We start from the raw sequence: 17,622 nt of genomic DNA, 5'->3' as shown, positions 1-17,622 counted from the left end.
CACAAATACTATAAAGATGTAATATGTTTTTATGCATGCAGAGGTTGTATTGAATGAATATTTCATATGATTGCACGAAGGGTGCATGCTATGCACGATTGGATATTTATTTCATTGGAGGATGAAAAATAGATTGGAAGTGAGCTCACATGTGACATCAGAAAATTGTCAATGTGCATTTGATTGTGATTGATTAAAACTTCAAGAAATCATAGCTTTCGTAGTTTTGATCAGAATTTGCTTCAGCTTTCGCTGTCCCGGGAGTTCCTCTAATATTTCTGCGTCTATCCACACAAACTAAAGTTCAGGGACCTTGTGATTGAAGTCTGGTCTTATCCATTGAGCTTCAATATCTCCTCAATACAGGATGCATTGGTTATACAGTGCACTCCCGTTATAACGAACGCGGTGAAAACAACGTAAAAATTCATGGTGCACCATCATCCAAATTATGTTTTTTATTGTTTATTTGTTTGGTTGTATAATGAAATTTTGATATAATGAATGAAAACTGCTGGTCCTTAGGACTTTGTTATACGGATATCCACTGTATTGCTGTCGTTTTCTAGATATTGTGTTTTGTAACACATAAAGAACTTGGCAGTGATGCCCTGGAATATTTGTATGCTACTTTTTTTTTTTAATCCAAAAGTATATGATGTGTGTGAAGAGAACTCATGTATTAGCCAGCAAATGAATGCAGCCAAAAGGTATTATTAGTGACGCCCATAATAATTAATATGAACACTTGTAATGCGCCGGTATCCGTCATGAATAGATGGTCATGGCGCAAGAAAGAGAGGCAGAAAGAAAATACCAGTGAAAAAGAGGTATGAGAAAAATTAAGTCCTCTGGACCCGCAGTTTACGTTTGTTACAGCAAAAATTTGTGTTGCCAAACGAAAGAAAAAGTGCAAAGCTAAACACTGTATACTTATAGATGATAGACTTAGGGACCTGAATTTTCACTTCGTTGTAACAAAATGTTGTTTAGGCATGTTTGTTATAACAGGAGCAGTCTGTGTCAATGATATGTGACCGTGCACCTCAAAACGAACATAAAGTCGCACACACTGATTTTGCGTGAGGACTGAAAATAAGTGAAATAGGTCAACCTAGCCGAACTTGACTTTTTCATATTTTCTGAAAGAGCAAGTCTTTTTCTACATTATGTTAAAATTTGGGATCATAAAACGGTCAGGAAAGTGTGTTTTTTAGCAGTTTATCTCGGACAGTTTTTAGTAGAATACTGTGATTAGATGTGTCTTTAGAGTCCAATTTTCATTTCTGAGAAACTTTGTACACACTCTTCACTTTCAACACTGTTCAACTCTAATAACTTTTGAAAGGATGACGCTACTGCTTTGAAAGTTGGCATTGATTATGGACAGAGTGTGTTAATAAGGCATGCTTAATTCCAGTTCACTTTGATAACCCCTTCATTGTCGTTACTCCGGTGGTTTACTTCCTGTTTTTTGGTCACCTTCATCGCACCGGGAGCATGGCTTGGTAAAGATTAAGCGCTTGAATAGACACAGTATATCAGAGCCTCTTTTCTCAGTTCACACTTTTCCTGAGTGTGTGCTTTCTTTCCAATATTTAGATAGGTTAGGAGAATCCATATGAATTGAGTTAAACATCATTGTAAAGCTTAGAGACAGGTCTTTCAGAATCTGCCCTTAACTAAAAATCCATGGCTGGCGACTTTTTGTGTGTTTTGTGGTGCAGGGTCACATATGGTAACAACCTATCATCCCTGAACTATGCTATCATTATAAACTTTCACAAACTTTCATCCAAACCTTATTATAATTGTGGGAGATATGAGAATTCAGTACATGTGTTACAGGCAAATAACATACGAGAAGAACCATTTGCATGTTTACATTATCAAAATAGTTTATTCATGTTTGTATACACAACATTTATTACGTGACAATACAGTATATCCTCCATGTTTTATAACCCATCTGTCACCATGAAACTGTGTCTTTTCGTAAACTGGTGTAACACCTGTAAAAAAATTATATGCAATGACACATGTGGAAGTGACACAGAAGGTGTAGCAGCTTTGCTGTGTTAACACATGGCATATTCAGTGCAAATTGAGTGCAAATTGAGTTTGGAAAGTGAACGATAAACAAATAATGTCTACATAATGTGGTCATTTGGTTTTCCAAATATAGCATACATAGCATTTTTACCAACTAGCCTTTACTTTGCAAAGTTCCGAGCAAGGGTACATTGAATACAGTTGTACGTGACATGTTGCTGAAATCTAGTCATGAGCTCCCCTCTGCTCTCCATATGAATACAAGTGAAACTGAAAAATTTAAAGGATAAACAGCACCCTTCCTGTTAGGTCAACTATTCAATAGAATGAACGAAACATGAATATATCTCATATATAAGTCCATCCACCTATGCTAACATCTCTACAGTAGAACAATTTCGTCGGTCTCATGCAAAGTGCTGAAAATATTTAATTACGTATCTTTTGTACTATACTGCAGTGTCAATCACAAAGAAATAAAAAAGGCCAAGTTCTTCTAGAAACAGACTTAGTAGAACTTTGATGAAATATCAATTTTATGTCTATACACCAACAATATTTTCTTAAATGCACTAGAGTACTGTTATTCTCATAATTATATATACAAATTGCTCAATTATTCATATATACAGTGTCATCAACCAACGAAGAAGAACAAAATAAAACATCAGAAAGTGGCGCTACATGTACTAAATGGGGCTATTTGCAGCTACATTGCAGTCGCCCATTGTGGAGGTTATGGATGAGAGTTGTAGAAAAATAAAATGTATTGAACTGTAACAAAACATGCAGACTAGGCGTGAAAGCAATATACTATTCCCAACACCAGAATATTACAAGACCTTAATGATGTTAATTCAGATACCGACACAATTTTCTCATTAATTTGGGATAAATGTGATATATGCTCCAATTTTTGATGCTTTCATTTCATATAGATTTTCATATTATTAAGTGCACTTGATTATTCATACACTTTGTACAGAAATCCTGACACATTTTGTAAATTTTCAAAAGAGCATGTATCTGTACATTACTATGCTGACAAGAATAAACCAAATGAAGAAATCTTCTGCCACAAGAGTTGTTGTACTAGTGCAGATGAAAGGTTGCCACAAATGCCAGAGCTGTTGACTTGTAATAATTCAAAATTGATAAAATTCATCAGTCTTTAACCAAGCGGGCATAACTTTCAAAGACTCAGAGAACACAATCTGTGTCTTGTTTTCCACTCACCTCTGCTTTCTGTAACTTTCATTAAGCTGCCTGACTTAACATTTATTCATATTCGCAGGAAACTTACAAATAGAAATACCTACATGTATTTGATAACAACACAGTATTTCAGCAGATGCTAGGCAAGCATTATTGTGTCCTTGCAAAAAAATTTTGCTGCAATATTTTCATCTGTGTGTGAAATTTACAATAATTGGAGCTGAAAATGCAGTATTCTCGTAATTGACAAAGTAAATTGTCCTAAATTTTGGACACGGAGCTCCAGCACTTACAACCATGTTTGCTGTGGAAGGAACTCTAAAGAAGCATGCTAAAACTCATTTCATTCAATGTTGGCCATTCCCAACAGAGACTATTCATCTAAAAGTTTGTCCACTTTATGGAGAGATGTATTCTTTATGATCGTATGTTACCCAAAGTATTTCTCTTGAAGCACTTCTCTAGTTATTGTCAGAATTGTGCATTATTCTAGCAAAAGATGTACATGCATAGCATACTATAGCAGTATCATGAAATGATATACAATGTACCTCAAAGCTAGATGATGAGATCTCACCGCGCTTGTTCTCTATATGAAGTTCAGTGTTCGTGGCCAGAGAGAAAATGGGCAGGGAAGATTGTTGAGGGACATACTTATGAATGAAAGCCCTGATTTAAACATTGAATAAGAATATGAGTTGCATGTAGCTTTGCTTCTGAGATATTTGTTCTTTATTGGTCCATTTTAGATTGCTGACTATTCTGCATCCTACTCATAATTTCATATTTTATGATTCATTGATAATCTGGTTCATACCCTTACTCTTGTCTTTAGATTTTGTTGCAATATGATTCTTAAAACTGTGTTGAGCACTGCTCACTTTTATTATCATTGAATAATTGTCATATTCTTAATCATTCTTGAATAAGATAATACTGTACTTATAACTGTTAAACAGGTTTTTGTTTGTTTGTATTTTTTAAACATCGTCACGCTGCACTTCTATATTTTGACATCACACCCAAGTTTATGACGTGCAGCCGGATAAAAATTAGTGAAGAAAAGGTGGTTAATTTATTGAACTGAATGATTTGCTTTTTTCATTTGTGTCAATAATTTTGGATGATCTGCATGTGATGCTTGTTTTGCTGTCCAGTTTTTCTGAGTTGTTGCAGCTCAGAAATATACTTCTGTTTCTAGCCTGTTTTTGAATCATTAAAGTTTTTGGCACAAGGCCTCCTCATATTCACCATTACACTGTATTTATAGTTTGACTATTGTATGTAGGTAACCAGTCAGAGTACTCCAGCTAATACTTACCCCCTATACTTGGCTAAAGTCTTTAGAATTGCTACATGGAGAGTAATGTGTACTGTGAAAACTTATCATGAGGAGATCTGAGATCTTAGACTCTCTTCTATACAGCTTATAGTACACTTGGAATTAAGACATAAATCGCAAATTGCCTCATGTAATGACAAATCCCATGCCTCCTCCACATCCTCATTATATGTGAAAAGACAAATAATTTTGATCCATAATTACTGTGAGGTGCAAGAATTAAGAAGGTATTTTCAAGTTGTATATTTAAACTGGTGTGTAATTTGAAGTAAGGTGCTGGTCAGAGAGACTAACTGTGCCGTGGTCTTTTCATCTTCAGAGCAGCCTTGACTAGAGACTATTCAAAATGATGAGTGTTGTCAACATTTGCAATACCAAATGCAAGTTAAATTTCTTTTTTCTTTCTTTCCTTTTGAAATAAAATATGGATACTGAAGAAGGAAGCCTTGTGAGTATGTTGTTTGTTTTGAGTTATCTTGTAGTAACTGCGTGATGACTTTAACATCCACATGTAATCTTATCATCACTGAAAGTTGATTTGGAACCAGAGACTGGTCTGACATTAGTACATAAGAAAATAATACATATCGGTTACGTTGACATACAGTGCACTAGAAACATGTACAATAAGAATAGAATTACGGATACATATTAAGTGAAATGCTCACAGCTTGTACGTTTTGCTGTTGTGGTGATGTTGCCATGGTTACAGTATTCATTAGTCGTAATTGCAAAGCGTTCGGCAGAAAGGCGCTCAGGATTCAACAAAGAGGGAGGGAAACAATTGTTTGTACTATAGCGTTTCAGTGCTATAAAATGCCAAGAAATTTGGATAGACTGTATGGTGACGGTACGTACCGCTCGTTTCGGGTTGATAATGATTGTACTGTGCAATGTCCTGCGTCTAGCGCAGCAGCGCACTCTGCGACCGTGGTCATGTCGGCTTCTAGTGCTCTGGCGGCCGGTGGTAGTGAGTATGTGAGGAATGCTTCTCAATAATCTAATAATCGTTTAGTATTCTTCGGCGGCTTGTCGCTCTTTCTTGATCAGACGTACCCGCGCCCATTCCCGCTTCTTCTCCAGGTCGTAGCCGCTGTAGTTCGACGTGACTTGCTCCTCGCTCTGGCGATCTTCCAGCGACGAGCGGAGGTTGCGCTGGCGGAACGCATCTAAAAATAACAAATGAAAACATTAAATTATTGAAGTGTCATTGACATAGCGCCAGCTATTAAGCGCAAAGAGACAGCGTATATTCTTGTGTGGAATTGTTATTATAATTGTTATTATATTTATACTTATTTAATATTGCAAATATTATAAATGCGTCATGATGATAATGCACAATGGCATTGGCAACCTCCCTGAAGATACCACAGCACCTGTTTCCATTAGTAAAGGGATTTACAATTACTGAAAGCTTGTTACTGTTGGTACTGTGGCAGCAACTAGAGGACAACTGATCAGTTGTGGCTGCAATGACTGCAGAATGACAAACCTCTACATGAAACAAGATGTCGAGATGGTTTCATCACGATAGCTGGTCTGAACCCATAGAGGGCGCCTTAACTTACAGTTCGTAACTCGACATTGGGTGAAACATGTAAACTTTGCAGATTGAAACAGGAAACTCTACTTTGGTAATGTGCTAAAACGCAGAATCATATCAACGGACATCATGGAATTTGATGATATGAAACACAATTTTGATGTTTAACACATTCTCACAAGAACGAGACAGGAAAAAGCGGTTTGTGATGAAGGAAAAGCAGTTTCGTCCCGGACATGCTTTTTTTGCTCGAATCGGTTGTTATATTGGAGCATGAATACACTGTAGTCTTCTTTTGATTCTGTGATAAGTCATGTTTTCTGTCATATTTTTCACTACTTTTACGTCACAATTTATTCCCTGCCAAACCAATAATTTTCCTTTTAGTACTAGAATCGTCTTGGGAATCTCTATCTTAGTTTTTACAGGCTTTGATATGCGAGTCTAGACGGACACTAAGACTCTTTTGGGAGAGAAAACTTTTGAGAATCAGTCATCATCTTACCTGCATTTCGAATCGACACCGCCCTGAAGACACTTCGCCTGGTCGTCCGGCCACCGTACTGTCCATATCCCGGAGAATCCCCGACCTCGCTGTTGTAGTACACCGATCCCGTCTCGCTGTAGTTGGAGTAACGCTCGCTGCGATCGAACCCGGACACCACACTTTGCCCGTCACTCGAGACGTCTGTGAAAAGATTTGTTTATTTAGAATGAGAATGGTGATAATGAAACTAAAGGTAAAAACGATGACGATGACGATAATGATTATGAGAAAGTAGTTTCTTATATTACATTCTCCTGTGCAAAATTCAACATTGGCAATGATAGGATTGATGTACCTCTCTCTCTCATCGTAACAGTAGTGGAAGTATTCATATTCAATGCTAAAAAGAAAACATCACGTTTAAAAAACAAACAGAAACAGAAAAAATGTATTAAAAAAACATAGCACATGAGTACATTTACTACATGTATTCTTACTAAATGACAACAATAATAGAAATGATGTAGAAGTGACAGATGAAGGAGAAGGAAACGGAGGAGGACAAGGAGAATGGTGAATAAGAAAAGAAAAGAATATGAAAATGAAAATGGCGGGAAAGAGGAGGGGACGAAGAAGACCGATATCTCCGTTGCTATGACTGCAATAAGCCACGCCTCTACTTTGCCCGTACCTGGCTCTGATTGGTCGTCGTCTTCTTCCCAGCTGTAGCTGAATGGTTGTTTCTCCTTCTTCGCCTGTTTCATGGCCTCCATACGCGCGCGCCGTCCGTCCTTCTTGTCTTCCTTCTCGAAGTTGGAGCGCCGCTTGTTGACGCGCGCCCACTTCCGGCTCGTCTGTGACGAAACATCAATGTAAACCGACCGTTAATTTAAACCAATTAAGAGAAGGGAGGGAAATGACCGTAAAAGTTTTTAAATGGTTGAGGACCATCATGTCAGTCGATTTCCGTTATGAAATCACTAGGCCCTATATTTGCTACGAAGAGGATGATCTGTGTATCTTATCTTGATAATACATTATACCATGTATTAGGGCCTACTCGGTAAACAACTACACGTCAATCTTCGTACACCTCGTAAGATTCATCATGCCAAAGAATGTATGAATTGTAAAGACATTCGATTCGTTCTTACCTCCCTCCCCATCATGTTGTCTTCGATTTGGGCAGCAGTGCGGAAAACTTTCAGAAACCGGTTGACGTCACGAAGAACTGTATAAGAAGAAAAAAGATGATTGGCTGAGGTTAACTTCTTGCTCCTGGCATAGTTATAATAGGTGGAGTTAATACATGACGAAGCGGAGTCCCATTTAAGAAAAAAAAATCAAAGAAAGGAAGCGCATGACTCATCAAGCGAGACGCGCTGCTTGTCTTCATCTCCAGTGGGTTTGTTGTATGGCAGATATGTACATATATTGACCAGTCGTAAACATAAATAATTATTGCCTGGCAGATATGGGTATATTGACCAGTCGTAAGCATCGATAATAAAATACATAAAATACTGACTGTGCTGTAGGAAACGAAGACGCTTGCTCTCAGGATGATTGTAAAAAAGAAGAAGAATAGATTTAGAATTAATCTGCAAACTTTCTCTTCTTCAGACCAATGATATTTAGGCTACAAGAAAATCGTCTGGACATTGATTTGAATAAAGTGGATGGAATTGCTGTAGACTACATACTACGATGCCAGCATTTCCTTTAAACTTTCAATCATCGCAGAAGAAGTCGATCTAAGGTAATATGATTGTAGGTGTCTGTCTTCAAGCTGCTTACGTAATTACGTGGTTACCTCGGTCGTGTAATTATCTGTCATGTCTCATTAATTCAGGCGGAAGAACGAATCATTATTACGTGACAAGCTGGGTCATTACAGATTTAATAGCGAACGGAAGGCCCAATGTGTTTTGCATATAACGGGTAACCGTTATCTGGGGCGCACGGAACTGGGTTATGCCAAGAGCCTAGTAGTACCTCCTTGGTTATGCCTGACCTATTACCTTGCTATCTCGGAATAATCCTTGAGACTAATAATTGGATGGGGTAATGTACTAGCTGGTCAGTCCTATACTAGTATAGTTCTGGGAATCTCTAGTGTCGGCTAATTTACTCATATGCCGAGCTAATCCCAAGATACTTTGCTTGAAAGATTTTAAAATTGCTTGTGTTTCTTGTTTTTAATGATGCTGACTTTTCAATGGTATCCTACTGTTGAAAAAATGAAGACAGTATATACAATGTATAAAATAAATATAATTCGTCATTTAATGAGACCCAGCATCTATAATGACAATGTAAAGCCAAATGCCAGGTCCCGTATAGTTACCAATCTGCGCTTGCCAAAATATTGATTAGTTCGGTAAAACGAATTCGAGATTCAAAGTTGATGTACTGCATGGTGTATAGGATCAAACATTTGTAGCTCTACACCTACAGGACAAGTCAGGTCCGTATCTTTGTTTAATACGTCACGAGATTTACCTCTGGGATTGTCCATTTTGATAGCGGGAAGAACAACTACAGAGATCCAGCAGGGTGTGTTGAAATCCTCGACTTTGTCCTTGACGAAGCTGAGCGATACGATACCAAGTTTCTTTAATCGATGGCTATCGATTTGGCCATCTCCTTTCTTTGCCTCGAGAGCAAGTTGAACTTTGTACTCCACGATGTCAAAGACCTGCGATATCACAAATGATAATACAAATGATAAATAAACTATGCACATTTTCTTTTTATTCTTCTCAATAGTGTGCGATCATTCGCGTCTATATATCAATGATAAACGAAAAACTTCTCTCACAATTTTAGTTTGGAGGGTATGATACGGTTGAATTTCAAAATAAGATTTATATGTCTGAGAAGTTCAAAGTGATGTGTAAGGATTGTTATCACATTAATGTAAAATACACTTTTTATTCGAAAAACATTTCTTTAAAATATAAAGAGAGTTTAATCGAAAAAAAAAACGAGTGAACTCCACTGTCTTTAATTTGAGAAATTTCCACTGAAAGCTACTGAATAAAAGAAACCATGTTAAGAAAATATGGGATACTTTTGGTTATTCCTTGTTATGCAACAATAAGTCATGAATTAAAAGTTAGATGTTGCTCCATCTGCTGATGGACTTACTCCAAATTGTTTAAAGACGGCATGTAACTCATTTTACGATCAAATTATCCTTCAAGTGACCTTCAAAATGGCCTTCAAGTTACCTTCATGGCCTGGTTGCGTGGTAGCCGCCCCATCCTTTCGATCACATCGGCGGAGATGCAGTGGTTTTCGGGTTCGAAGCAACCTTTCACGTAGACCTCGTTCTTGCCTAGTCTTGTCGCCCAGACGTTTCCATCACTGTCAATCTCCAGCTGGACTCCCTTGCCGATGTGCTCGCGTACTTTCTTGGTCTCCTGGTCGCGGAGAGGGTTTGTGAGAGCCCCGAATCCAAGTCTAATTCAGGTGACAAAAGATACATACTCTTACTGAAAGGAGCCACCCAACCTGTTATACCATCCCCGCACTTTCCAGATCACAGAAAACTGATTTCAAGCAAGCGAACTGAGGGCGTCACCCCCACCCCCACACTTTTACAGAATATTTGTTATGTCCAAATCATGTTTGTGTTTCCATTTCTTTCCTTGTCTCTTCACAAAACCTTGTCGAGAAAAAAAAAAATCCATACTTTCTGGACTCATCAATAAGCAGCTGAATTGCAGCATCTATCATCATTTTCAAACCTAGAGCTTTTCGGGATATTGAAATGAGAGATACAATTTCGACTATTTTTTAACTTGCGAGTTATCATTGTTCAGGAGTTACGTAATAAATTGACCAAAATGCAAGGCCACAGTTAATAAGGCCTGACACTTTTCTCTATCAGGTACAGTGCACTCCCATTATAACGACCACGGTTATAACGAAATTCCAGTTACAACGAAGTAAAAATTCAGGAAGCAACATTATCCGCTCTATGTCTTTTATTGTGTATTTGTTGGGTTATAACGACAATATAATATTGCCTTCATGCACGTTGCCCTGTATGAACTCCCTCTTCAGCGTAGAATATACAAAACAACAACAACAAAGCAATCGAACACATGAAATTTCGTCTTTGATATTGACCGTTTCCATATAAGTGCAATATAGATTACTATATGTGGTGTTTTATTTTATTTCATTTGTTTGTGTGTGTGTTGTTATTGTTTTTTCCTGTTTTTTATTTTTTATTTTTTATTTATTTTTTTATTTTTTGGTAGTTGCTGGTTTATTTTCAAATCATGTTTTGCTTGAACCAACCTGCCCGGATGTTGGAATGCATAGCCGTCGATGATGAGGGCGGGCGACTTGATCTGATAGTCGGAGAGTCTGCATCTCTTCTCCATGAAGTAGACTTTGCACCAGGCCTCGGATCCGATCTCGTCCATGCCGTACGAGAGTTCACTGATAATCTCCTGTATTTCGAGATAATGGTTCGAGAATATTATTCAAAAAGGGGCGTGGTCATGGGATAGCAGCCCGTGGTCTCTGGTGGAGTTCATACTGGTCTTCCATCATCGTGTGGAATTTCTTGCTTAGTCTCAGTCTTCATTCAAGGCAGAAACGACTTGGAGGTAGACTATTATGAAAACATCATGAAAACACCAAGCACTGCATTTCTCTTTCATTGTTAGAGACTTGAGATGCAGATGTGTTTTTTGAATTGTTCTTTAATATTTGAGGAGATGTTTTTCTCTGACCTGAACTTAAGTACAAACTATTAAAGGACAAGTTCACCTTCATAAACATAAGGATTGAGAAAATGCAGCAATATAAGTAGAACACATCAGTGAAAGTTTGAGGAAAATTGGACAATCGATGCAAAAGTTATGAATTTTTTAAATTTTTGTGTTGGAACCGCTGGATGAGGAGACTACTGCAGCTTGTGAGTCATATGCGTACAACTGTATAAAGAAAATGTAAAGAAAATTCAACATATTTTCACTTTTTTCGCATAATAAAAGACCACTTGACTTGTCTCTTTCTAGAGGCAGGGGGAATGATATTACCCATAACATATGTCGGTAAGGAGTCAAGGGAATGTGTACCTTTTTTCAAAAGATGAAATTTTGTGAAATTCTCTTTATATTTTCCTTATATTGTTGTACGCATGTGACATCTGAGTTATTCATACACTGCAGTAGTCTTCTCATCCAGCGGTTACTGCACAAAAACTTCAAAAATTCATAACTTTTGAACGGATTGTCCGATTTTCCTCAAACTTTCAATGATGTGTTCTACTAATATTGTTACAATCTCTCAATCCTTATGTTTATGAAGGTGAACTTGTCCTTTAAGCAGTCGGCATTTGGTCGGTGACATTGTGTGTTTATGAATGGACGATGGCAATTTATCTGTCACGTTTACATGAACGTATGAAGACTTCGTCTTCAGTGACGCCATAATGAATCTATACAGAAATATAATCATTGAAGGAATAGACAATTTAGATGCCTGAATATGACTTAGTCATCTATCTAGGGTCTATGAATTCATGATAACATGCTACTTAAAGTGAATGAGTAGGTGAACATGAGGCCAAGAAGGACTCGTCATGACTCGTCATGACTTTGTGGCGGGGGGGGGGGGGGGGGGGGAGGGGATAATGATATTTCATCGCCGAACTTACTGACGTAAAGAAACGTAAATGAAGATTTTACATGCACTAAAATAACGTGAGGGGCATATAATACCATCACAAGACATGGAACTGCCGAGAAGTGATCGTTTATTCTTCTGCCAAATTCTTGGTACAGCTGATAGACAATGACACTGATAATGGCGATATTAGCAACAGAATTCTATTTAATCTTGAGGCCCGCAACGTATACACAGCTACAAACGTCTATAATACGTCATCAACAGTTCTTATAAATGGCAAAAGGTCCTGCATTGTTGATAAATTGAATGTTTTATTTACTCAAAGCTCATGAATTCAGTTATCCCTTTTCCTGTGGTGAAGTATTTTTCTTTATCCCCAGAAAAAACAAGGCTAATAGTATTATGTGATCATAATTAATAGTTGACTCTATTACAAGACGAATAGGAAGAGATTCCTTCCAGAAACACTTGAATAACATGATACAGACCAAGAAAATGTAAATGTAAATACAAGAACAAACACAAACACCATATCAACACCATGTATCTTTTGTTGAACCTCGTCGCCAAAATAGACAGCTTTGGGGATTTTAATATTTTTTAAAACCATTTTCCGAACCGCGTTTCTTGCATGCTACGTATGTCAGGAAACTTGTAATCGCGACTCCCTGTGTTTCGCAATGAGCTCATGAAAACCCAAGGGTTCCAGAAAAGGACGAAAATTACACTCCGATTACGAATCGACTTCTTGTTAAACTTGCCCTGTTACTGCCGCACATGCTAACCTTGTGTATTACCACAGTTATCGCCGAGCAATATGGAGTCTTGGCAAGACAGAGCACTTTCATTATTTTCCATGGTTTATTCATACTTTCACACAAAGAATGAAAATGGACAAGAAAAAAAAACGTGTTCGTGAGTAAATTATACCTCTTGTATCATGTTCTTGCCCTGCACTGCTCGGCGTATGATGCCCACCGACGTATCCTGTGTATTGCCGTTTGACCAGCTAACGTGTTTTCCTTCTGTAGGGCTGGTCTTTTGAAATCTCTAAACGTTTGGGTGATGGAAACGTTATGTTGACTTGAAATTTAAAATCACGAGCTGCAAACTGAGGTGTTTTTTTCCCGGCGGTGGTGAACTAAAACTAGCTGCTGCAAGTCTTATATAATCGACAATGCATTTGTTAGCATGTGCTTTGAGCGAGGATTAAAGTTATGTGGTGTAGGGCGCTTCAATATACACAGTAAAATGCGGAAACAGCGCTAGTTAACTTTGCAAAAGAGAGAAGCAAGCAACGCACTTATATTGCACATTCTATTTACCTACCTATCTATCTACCTATCTATCTTTCATCTACCTACCTACCTACCTACCTACCTACCTATCTATCTATCTATCTATCTATCTATCTATCTATCTATCTATCTATCTATTTAGTATTATGATATTATGATATGCTGTCTATAGTCTATATAGGAAACAAAATGATACAATACTAGCTGTTATACTACTTGATTTTACTTTAGAAGCACACCCTCACTGATGCATCGTAAGATATCAAAATCCTGGAAGATCTGACCAAAATATCTTTTGAATACCCCGTACATAATCAATGGTGCTTGCTTTACCAATTTGACACCGTTAACATACCCTAGGTTATATAACATGCATAGCAAGCAATAAGAATGTATGATTTTGTTATGTAGAAACTCGGGTCATCGTTGTTAAGACCACTACGGCCTTTTCACAAGTATCTTTTTTCGCTTCAAGGTAAGAAGAATTAGTTATACACTTTTATCAAAGACTAACATTTTGGTATGTTTCCTCTTTCTAAGTCATTGCCTTCTTTGATATTCATTTATCAATTTGAAGAAATAATGTTGATTTTTTTTCACACCCCCCCCCCAGTTTTGAAAGTAATCGTCATATGTCTAGAGGCTATTTTTATCAACACTGATGGGTCCCATTTTAGTGATGATTTTGGGTGTGTATAGAACGCAATGATTACAGAAAATAGAACTAACACGGCTAATTAATCTATAAGCAGGGCCTACTAAGGACTAAAATAATTTCCTGACGGTCATTTGCACAAAGTATAGTTGATGTGCCATGATTGTGCGACTGTGTGCATGTCGTGTGTTTCCGTGCACACATGTGTGTGTGTGTGTGTGTGCTTGCCATGAAATCTCGCAGAATTTGTTTTTAAACATACGTGTGCATTAAATTGAAAACAATCATGTATTTACAACCACGGAACACAGCGCGTGTGCCTCAGCTATACCTGCACGTGCAAAGGTGCCAGTGCATGCTTTTCAACGAGTTGTCGGCTCGGGAGATTGGGGTGATATAACGCACAAGGAAACAAGCTGAGCGTTCCGTCAATCAACTGCCTATAAAAATCATCCGTGACTAATAACCCCTAACTTGTGTGCTGCTATTAATGAAAGTTACAAATTTGGCAAGACAGGCGGCTAAATCTATACAGAACGCACCAGTTTAGCTAGACAAGTTAAAACATCGTATATATACAGGTAGTGTCGGTATAGTTTTGAAAACATGCAGGTTTTAACATAGGATTTATATGATTAATAACGCATGAAGCAGAAGGAGGGAAAAGTGTACCAAAACCTAATCCCCCTCGGATAAAATGCAAGCATCCCAGAGAACTATCCATTTGCCCTGAATATATTATACACCACTTCTCCAAAAATAATATCGGTAAACAGCAGAAGCAGACACATAATTAAGCCATAAAGCCCGATAAAACCCCCAAATAAAATCCCGCACTCAAACCCAGCAGTAAAGCTTTTTCTGGATCTTCGACAGTTTTTTTCTTCTTCTGCATGCTATGTAATTGTTATTTGATTTCACGCTGTGAAGGCACTCCGGTCCGGACGACATAGTTATAATCCTGACTTGACCATAATGACAGATATCGAGGTGATGAACACATGAACACATGGATGGCTTTTTTTAGAAGGTTTGTCGACTTCAATTCATGATTTTCTTCTACATAATAATTTTCGCATATTCTCGATAATGAAAGTCAAGTAACAGGTGTATACCTAATGGTTCTCCTTTAGTTGTTCCGGAAATCATAATTCACAAAGAGCATTGATTTCTACAACAGCAAGTAAAATGATTCCTTCATACACATGCATTATTCTCTCTCTCTATAATACCAAACACACACTCATTCTTATATATATATACACACACACACACTCACACATTATATCAGAAAGCGGGTGGGAGCTTTAATACCAATTGAACGTGCGTTTAACTAATATTTGTGATATAATGATGTGATGATGAATAATTCGTTAATATAGCAAGATTAAAAATGCGTAACAATCGGTTAAGCAGCATCATTATATTCGAAGCATAGGTATATCAACGAAAACAAAATGTTGTTCCTATATAACCAGAAAATTTTCTGGGGTGTAACAAATCTAATGCATGCAAACAAACTTGGTAATGTGTGATATGTACGGGTGGATGGAACACCCTGTTCCTAATTATCATATAACAGGACTGGTTCTCACAAGGATAATATGTCAGAAATATATCAGAAACGTGAGCCAATGCGATGCTCTGAAGGCCAGCATACATTGAAACTTATTCTACACTACAATATAATAGTTAAGTAATCTAATTTTAGTTTATGATCACAGTCAGACTGTCTGGCTTTAAAAGAAACGTTTATGTTAGTATAAACTGCTAAAGCGACTAGCAAGCGACTATATCATTAGCGCAACTACAAACCTAGGTTAGTCAAATTGTTACATCATTTGAATAGAATCATTAAGAAGATATTGTAAACATGCATTATAAAATATTTGATAGATTCCAATTTAGTTGGAAATAAAATTACGCACATAAGAACGCTTGTACCACTTATTTGCTGAGGCAAAAATTTGTCTGCTGGGCTAAACAAAATAAATTTTGAAGACCCGGGCAAAATATCTCTATCAGAAAAAACTATTTGTGAAATTGTTTAAATGATCAGTGGCTATGATATAATGTATAATTGTGAAGTTTAAGAAAAAATATATATATATGAAACATTTCATATCAATCTATAATAAGTTGTTTATTTTCACAAGAGGCAAGAAACATCAAAGAAACGTCAAAGAAATCGTTACATTTTAGCCAATTTTGTCAATTTTTAAAGCAAGCAAAGAAAGTAGACGAGTATATATTTGAGAAAACTAAAGGTTTTGTATCTAATATCAATTGGAATTGCATATACATTATTCAGTTGTTTCGCAGTTGCCTGTCAAATTTGGATCATTTTTATTTATGTATTGTAGGTGACATTTATTTTGTACCTGAATGTTTAGATGAATAAAGTTTCTTTGTGAAAAAAAGAAACATCAATTTTCATGAAGCGAAATTTGTAGAATCAACACATGGATTATATGAAAAGTTTTGTCACAAAATGAACTTAAGCGCTATTTCTAAGCATTTCAATGAAGTCAGATGGAGCAAATTGAAATCTTTCCAGTAATACCTCACACGAAACAAAACAAGGAATATTCTTGAAGTTATGATTAAAAATATACCACATTTTCTCATCATTTTCCTTGTTTATTTTAACAGCTTTAAAAACAATGTTGAATTACAAATATCTCAACTAGGCAGCAAAAATGGAATTAACTCGTTAACTGCGATCAAAATCTCTCCCACCGATAATACAATGATATTTTGGTCATAATTATACACTACAGCCTGAAGACCTAAAATCTTCCGCTTAAGCTCAAATTCTCCTCGTCATTGTTGCCTGTGGTGGGTACTGCCTTTGAGAGTGTGTAGATGCAATTCGATTAGCTCTCAAATAACAAATTTGAAACACACACACACAAAAATGAAGAAATGCTAAGGAGGGATTTGGAACGAGTGTGGGGGTGGAGGGGAGGGGAGGGAAGTGGCCTTTAGGGTTGGAAGGGGTACAGAACAAGACCTTTTGCAGATAGGGGAGGGTAAAAGGAAGCCTCAGTTAGGACGTCTGATGGCCACAGCGGGATATGTAACGGGTCTTCGGGCTAAGAATCTTACCCGTGGGAATAATAATTATACTCCACCAACGCACTTGACCCCGTTTCGATTATATTATCTTTTGAAATAGTTCTCATTATCGTGCGGGGGATAGAGGGAAGGGGATGTCGGGGGGGGGGGGGTCTACCTAATGGTAAACAAAGAGAAGGATGATCGTGTTTTTTCAGATTACTTGATTGTCCATACGATCAGCTATAGAGACACTCAAGACAATATTGCTGGGTTACAGCTGATGCCGCGAATACTTTCCTTTAATTCTCAAACTTC

At 37.3% G+C, this 17,622-nt stretch overlaps 1 protein-coding gene across 1 annotated transcript in view; it reads right to left on the bottom strand.

The window, feature by feature from the left end:
- Positions 1-5,421: 5,421 nt before the first annotated feature.
- LOC139711642 (myosin-IIIb-like) overlaps positions 5,422-17,622 on the bottom strand; it is a 56,292-nt gene continuing 44,091 nt past the window's right edge. The window contains exons 19-26 of the mRNA XM_071623502.1: positions 13,225-13,344; positions 10,954-11,108; positions 9,876-10,107; positions 9,145-9,340; positions 7,797-7,873; positions 7,334-7,496; positions 6,661-6,843; positions 5,422-5,778 (exon numbers count right to left, since the gene is read on the bottom strand). Of these exons, the coding sequence (XP_071479603.1) occupies positions 5,621-5,778; positions 6,661-6,843; positions 7,334-7,496; positions 7,797-7,873; positions 9,145-9,340; positions 9,876-10,107; positions 10,954-11,108; positions 13,225-13,344 (1,284 nt within the window). The 3' untranslated portion in view covers positions 5,422-5,620. The remainder of the gene's footprint in view (positions 5,779-6,660; positions 6,844-7,333; positions 7,497-7,796; positions 7,874-9,144; positions 9,341-9,875; positions 10,108-10,953; positions 11,109-13,224; positions 13,345-17,622) is intronic.

Source organism: Diadema antillarum, unplaced genomic scaffold (genome assembly GCF_040938485.1).
Source record: "Diadema antillarum isolate AM-2024a unplaced genomic scaffold, OU_Dant_1.0 seq00001677_RagTag, whole genome shotgun sequence".
Taxonomy (NCBI): domain Eukaryota; kingdom Metazoa; phylum Echinodermata; class Echinoidea; order Diadematoida; family Diadematidae; genus Diadema; species Diadema antillarum.
The sequence above is the reverse complement of the archived record's forward strand: the minus strand, read 5'-3'. Positions and strand labels throughout refer to the sequence as shown.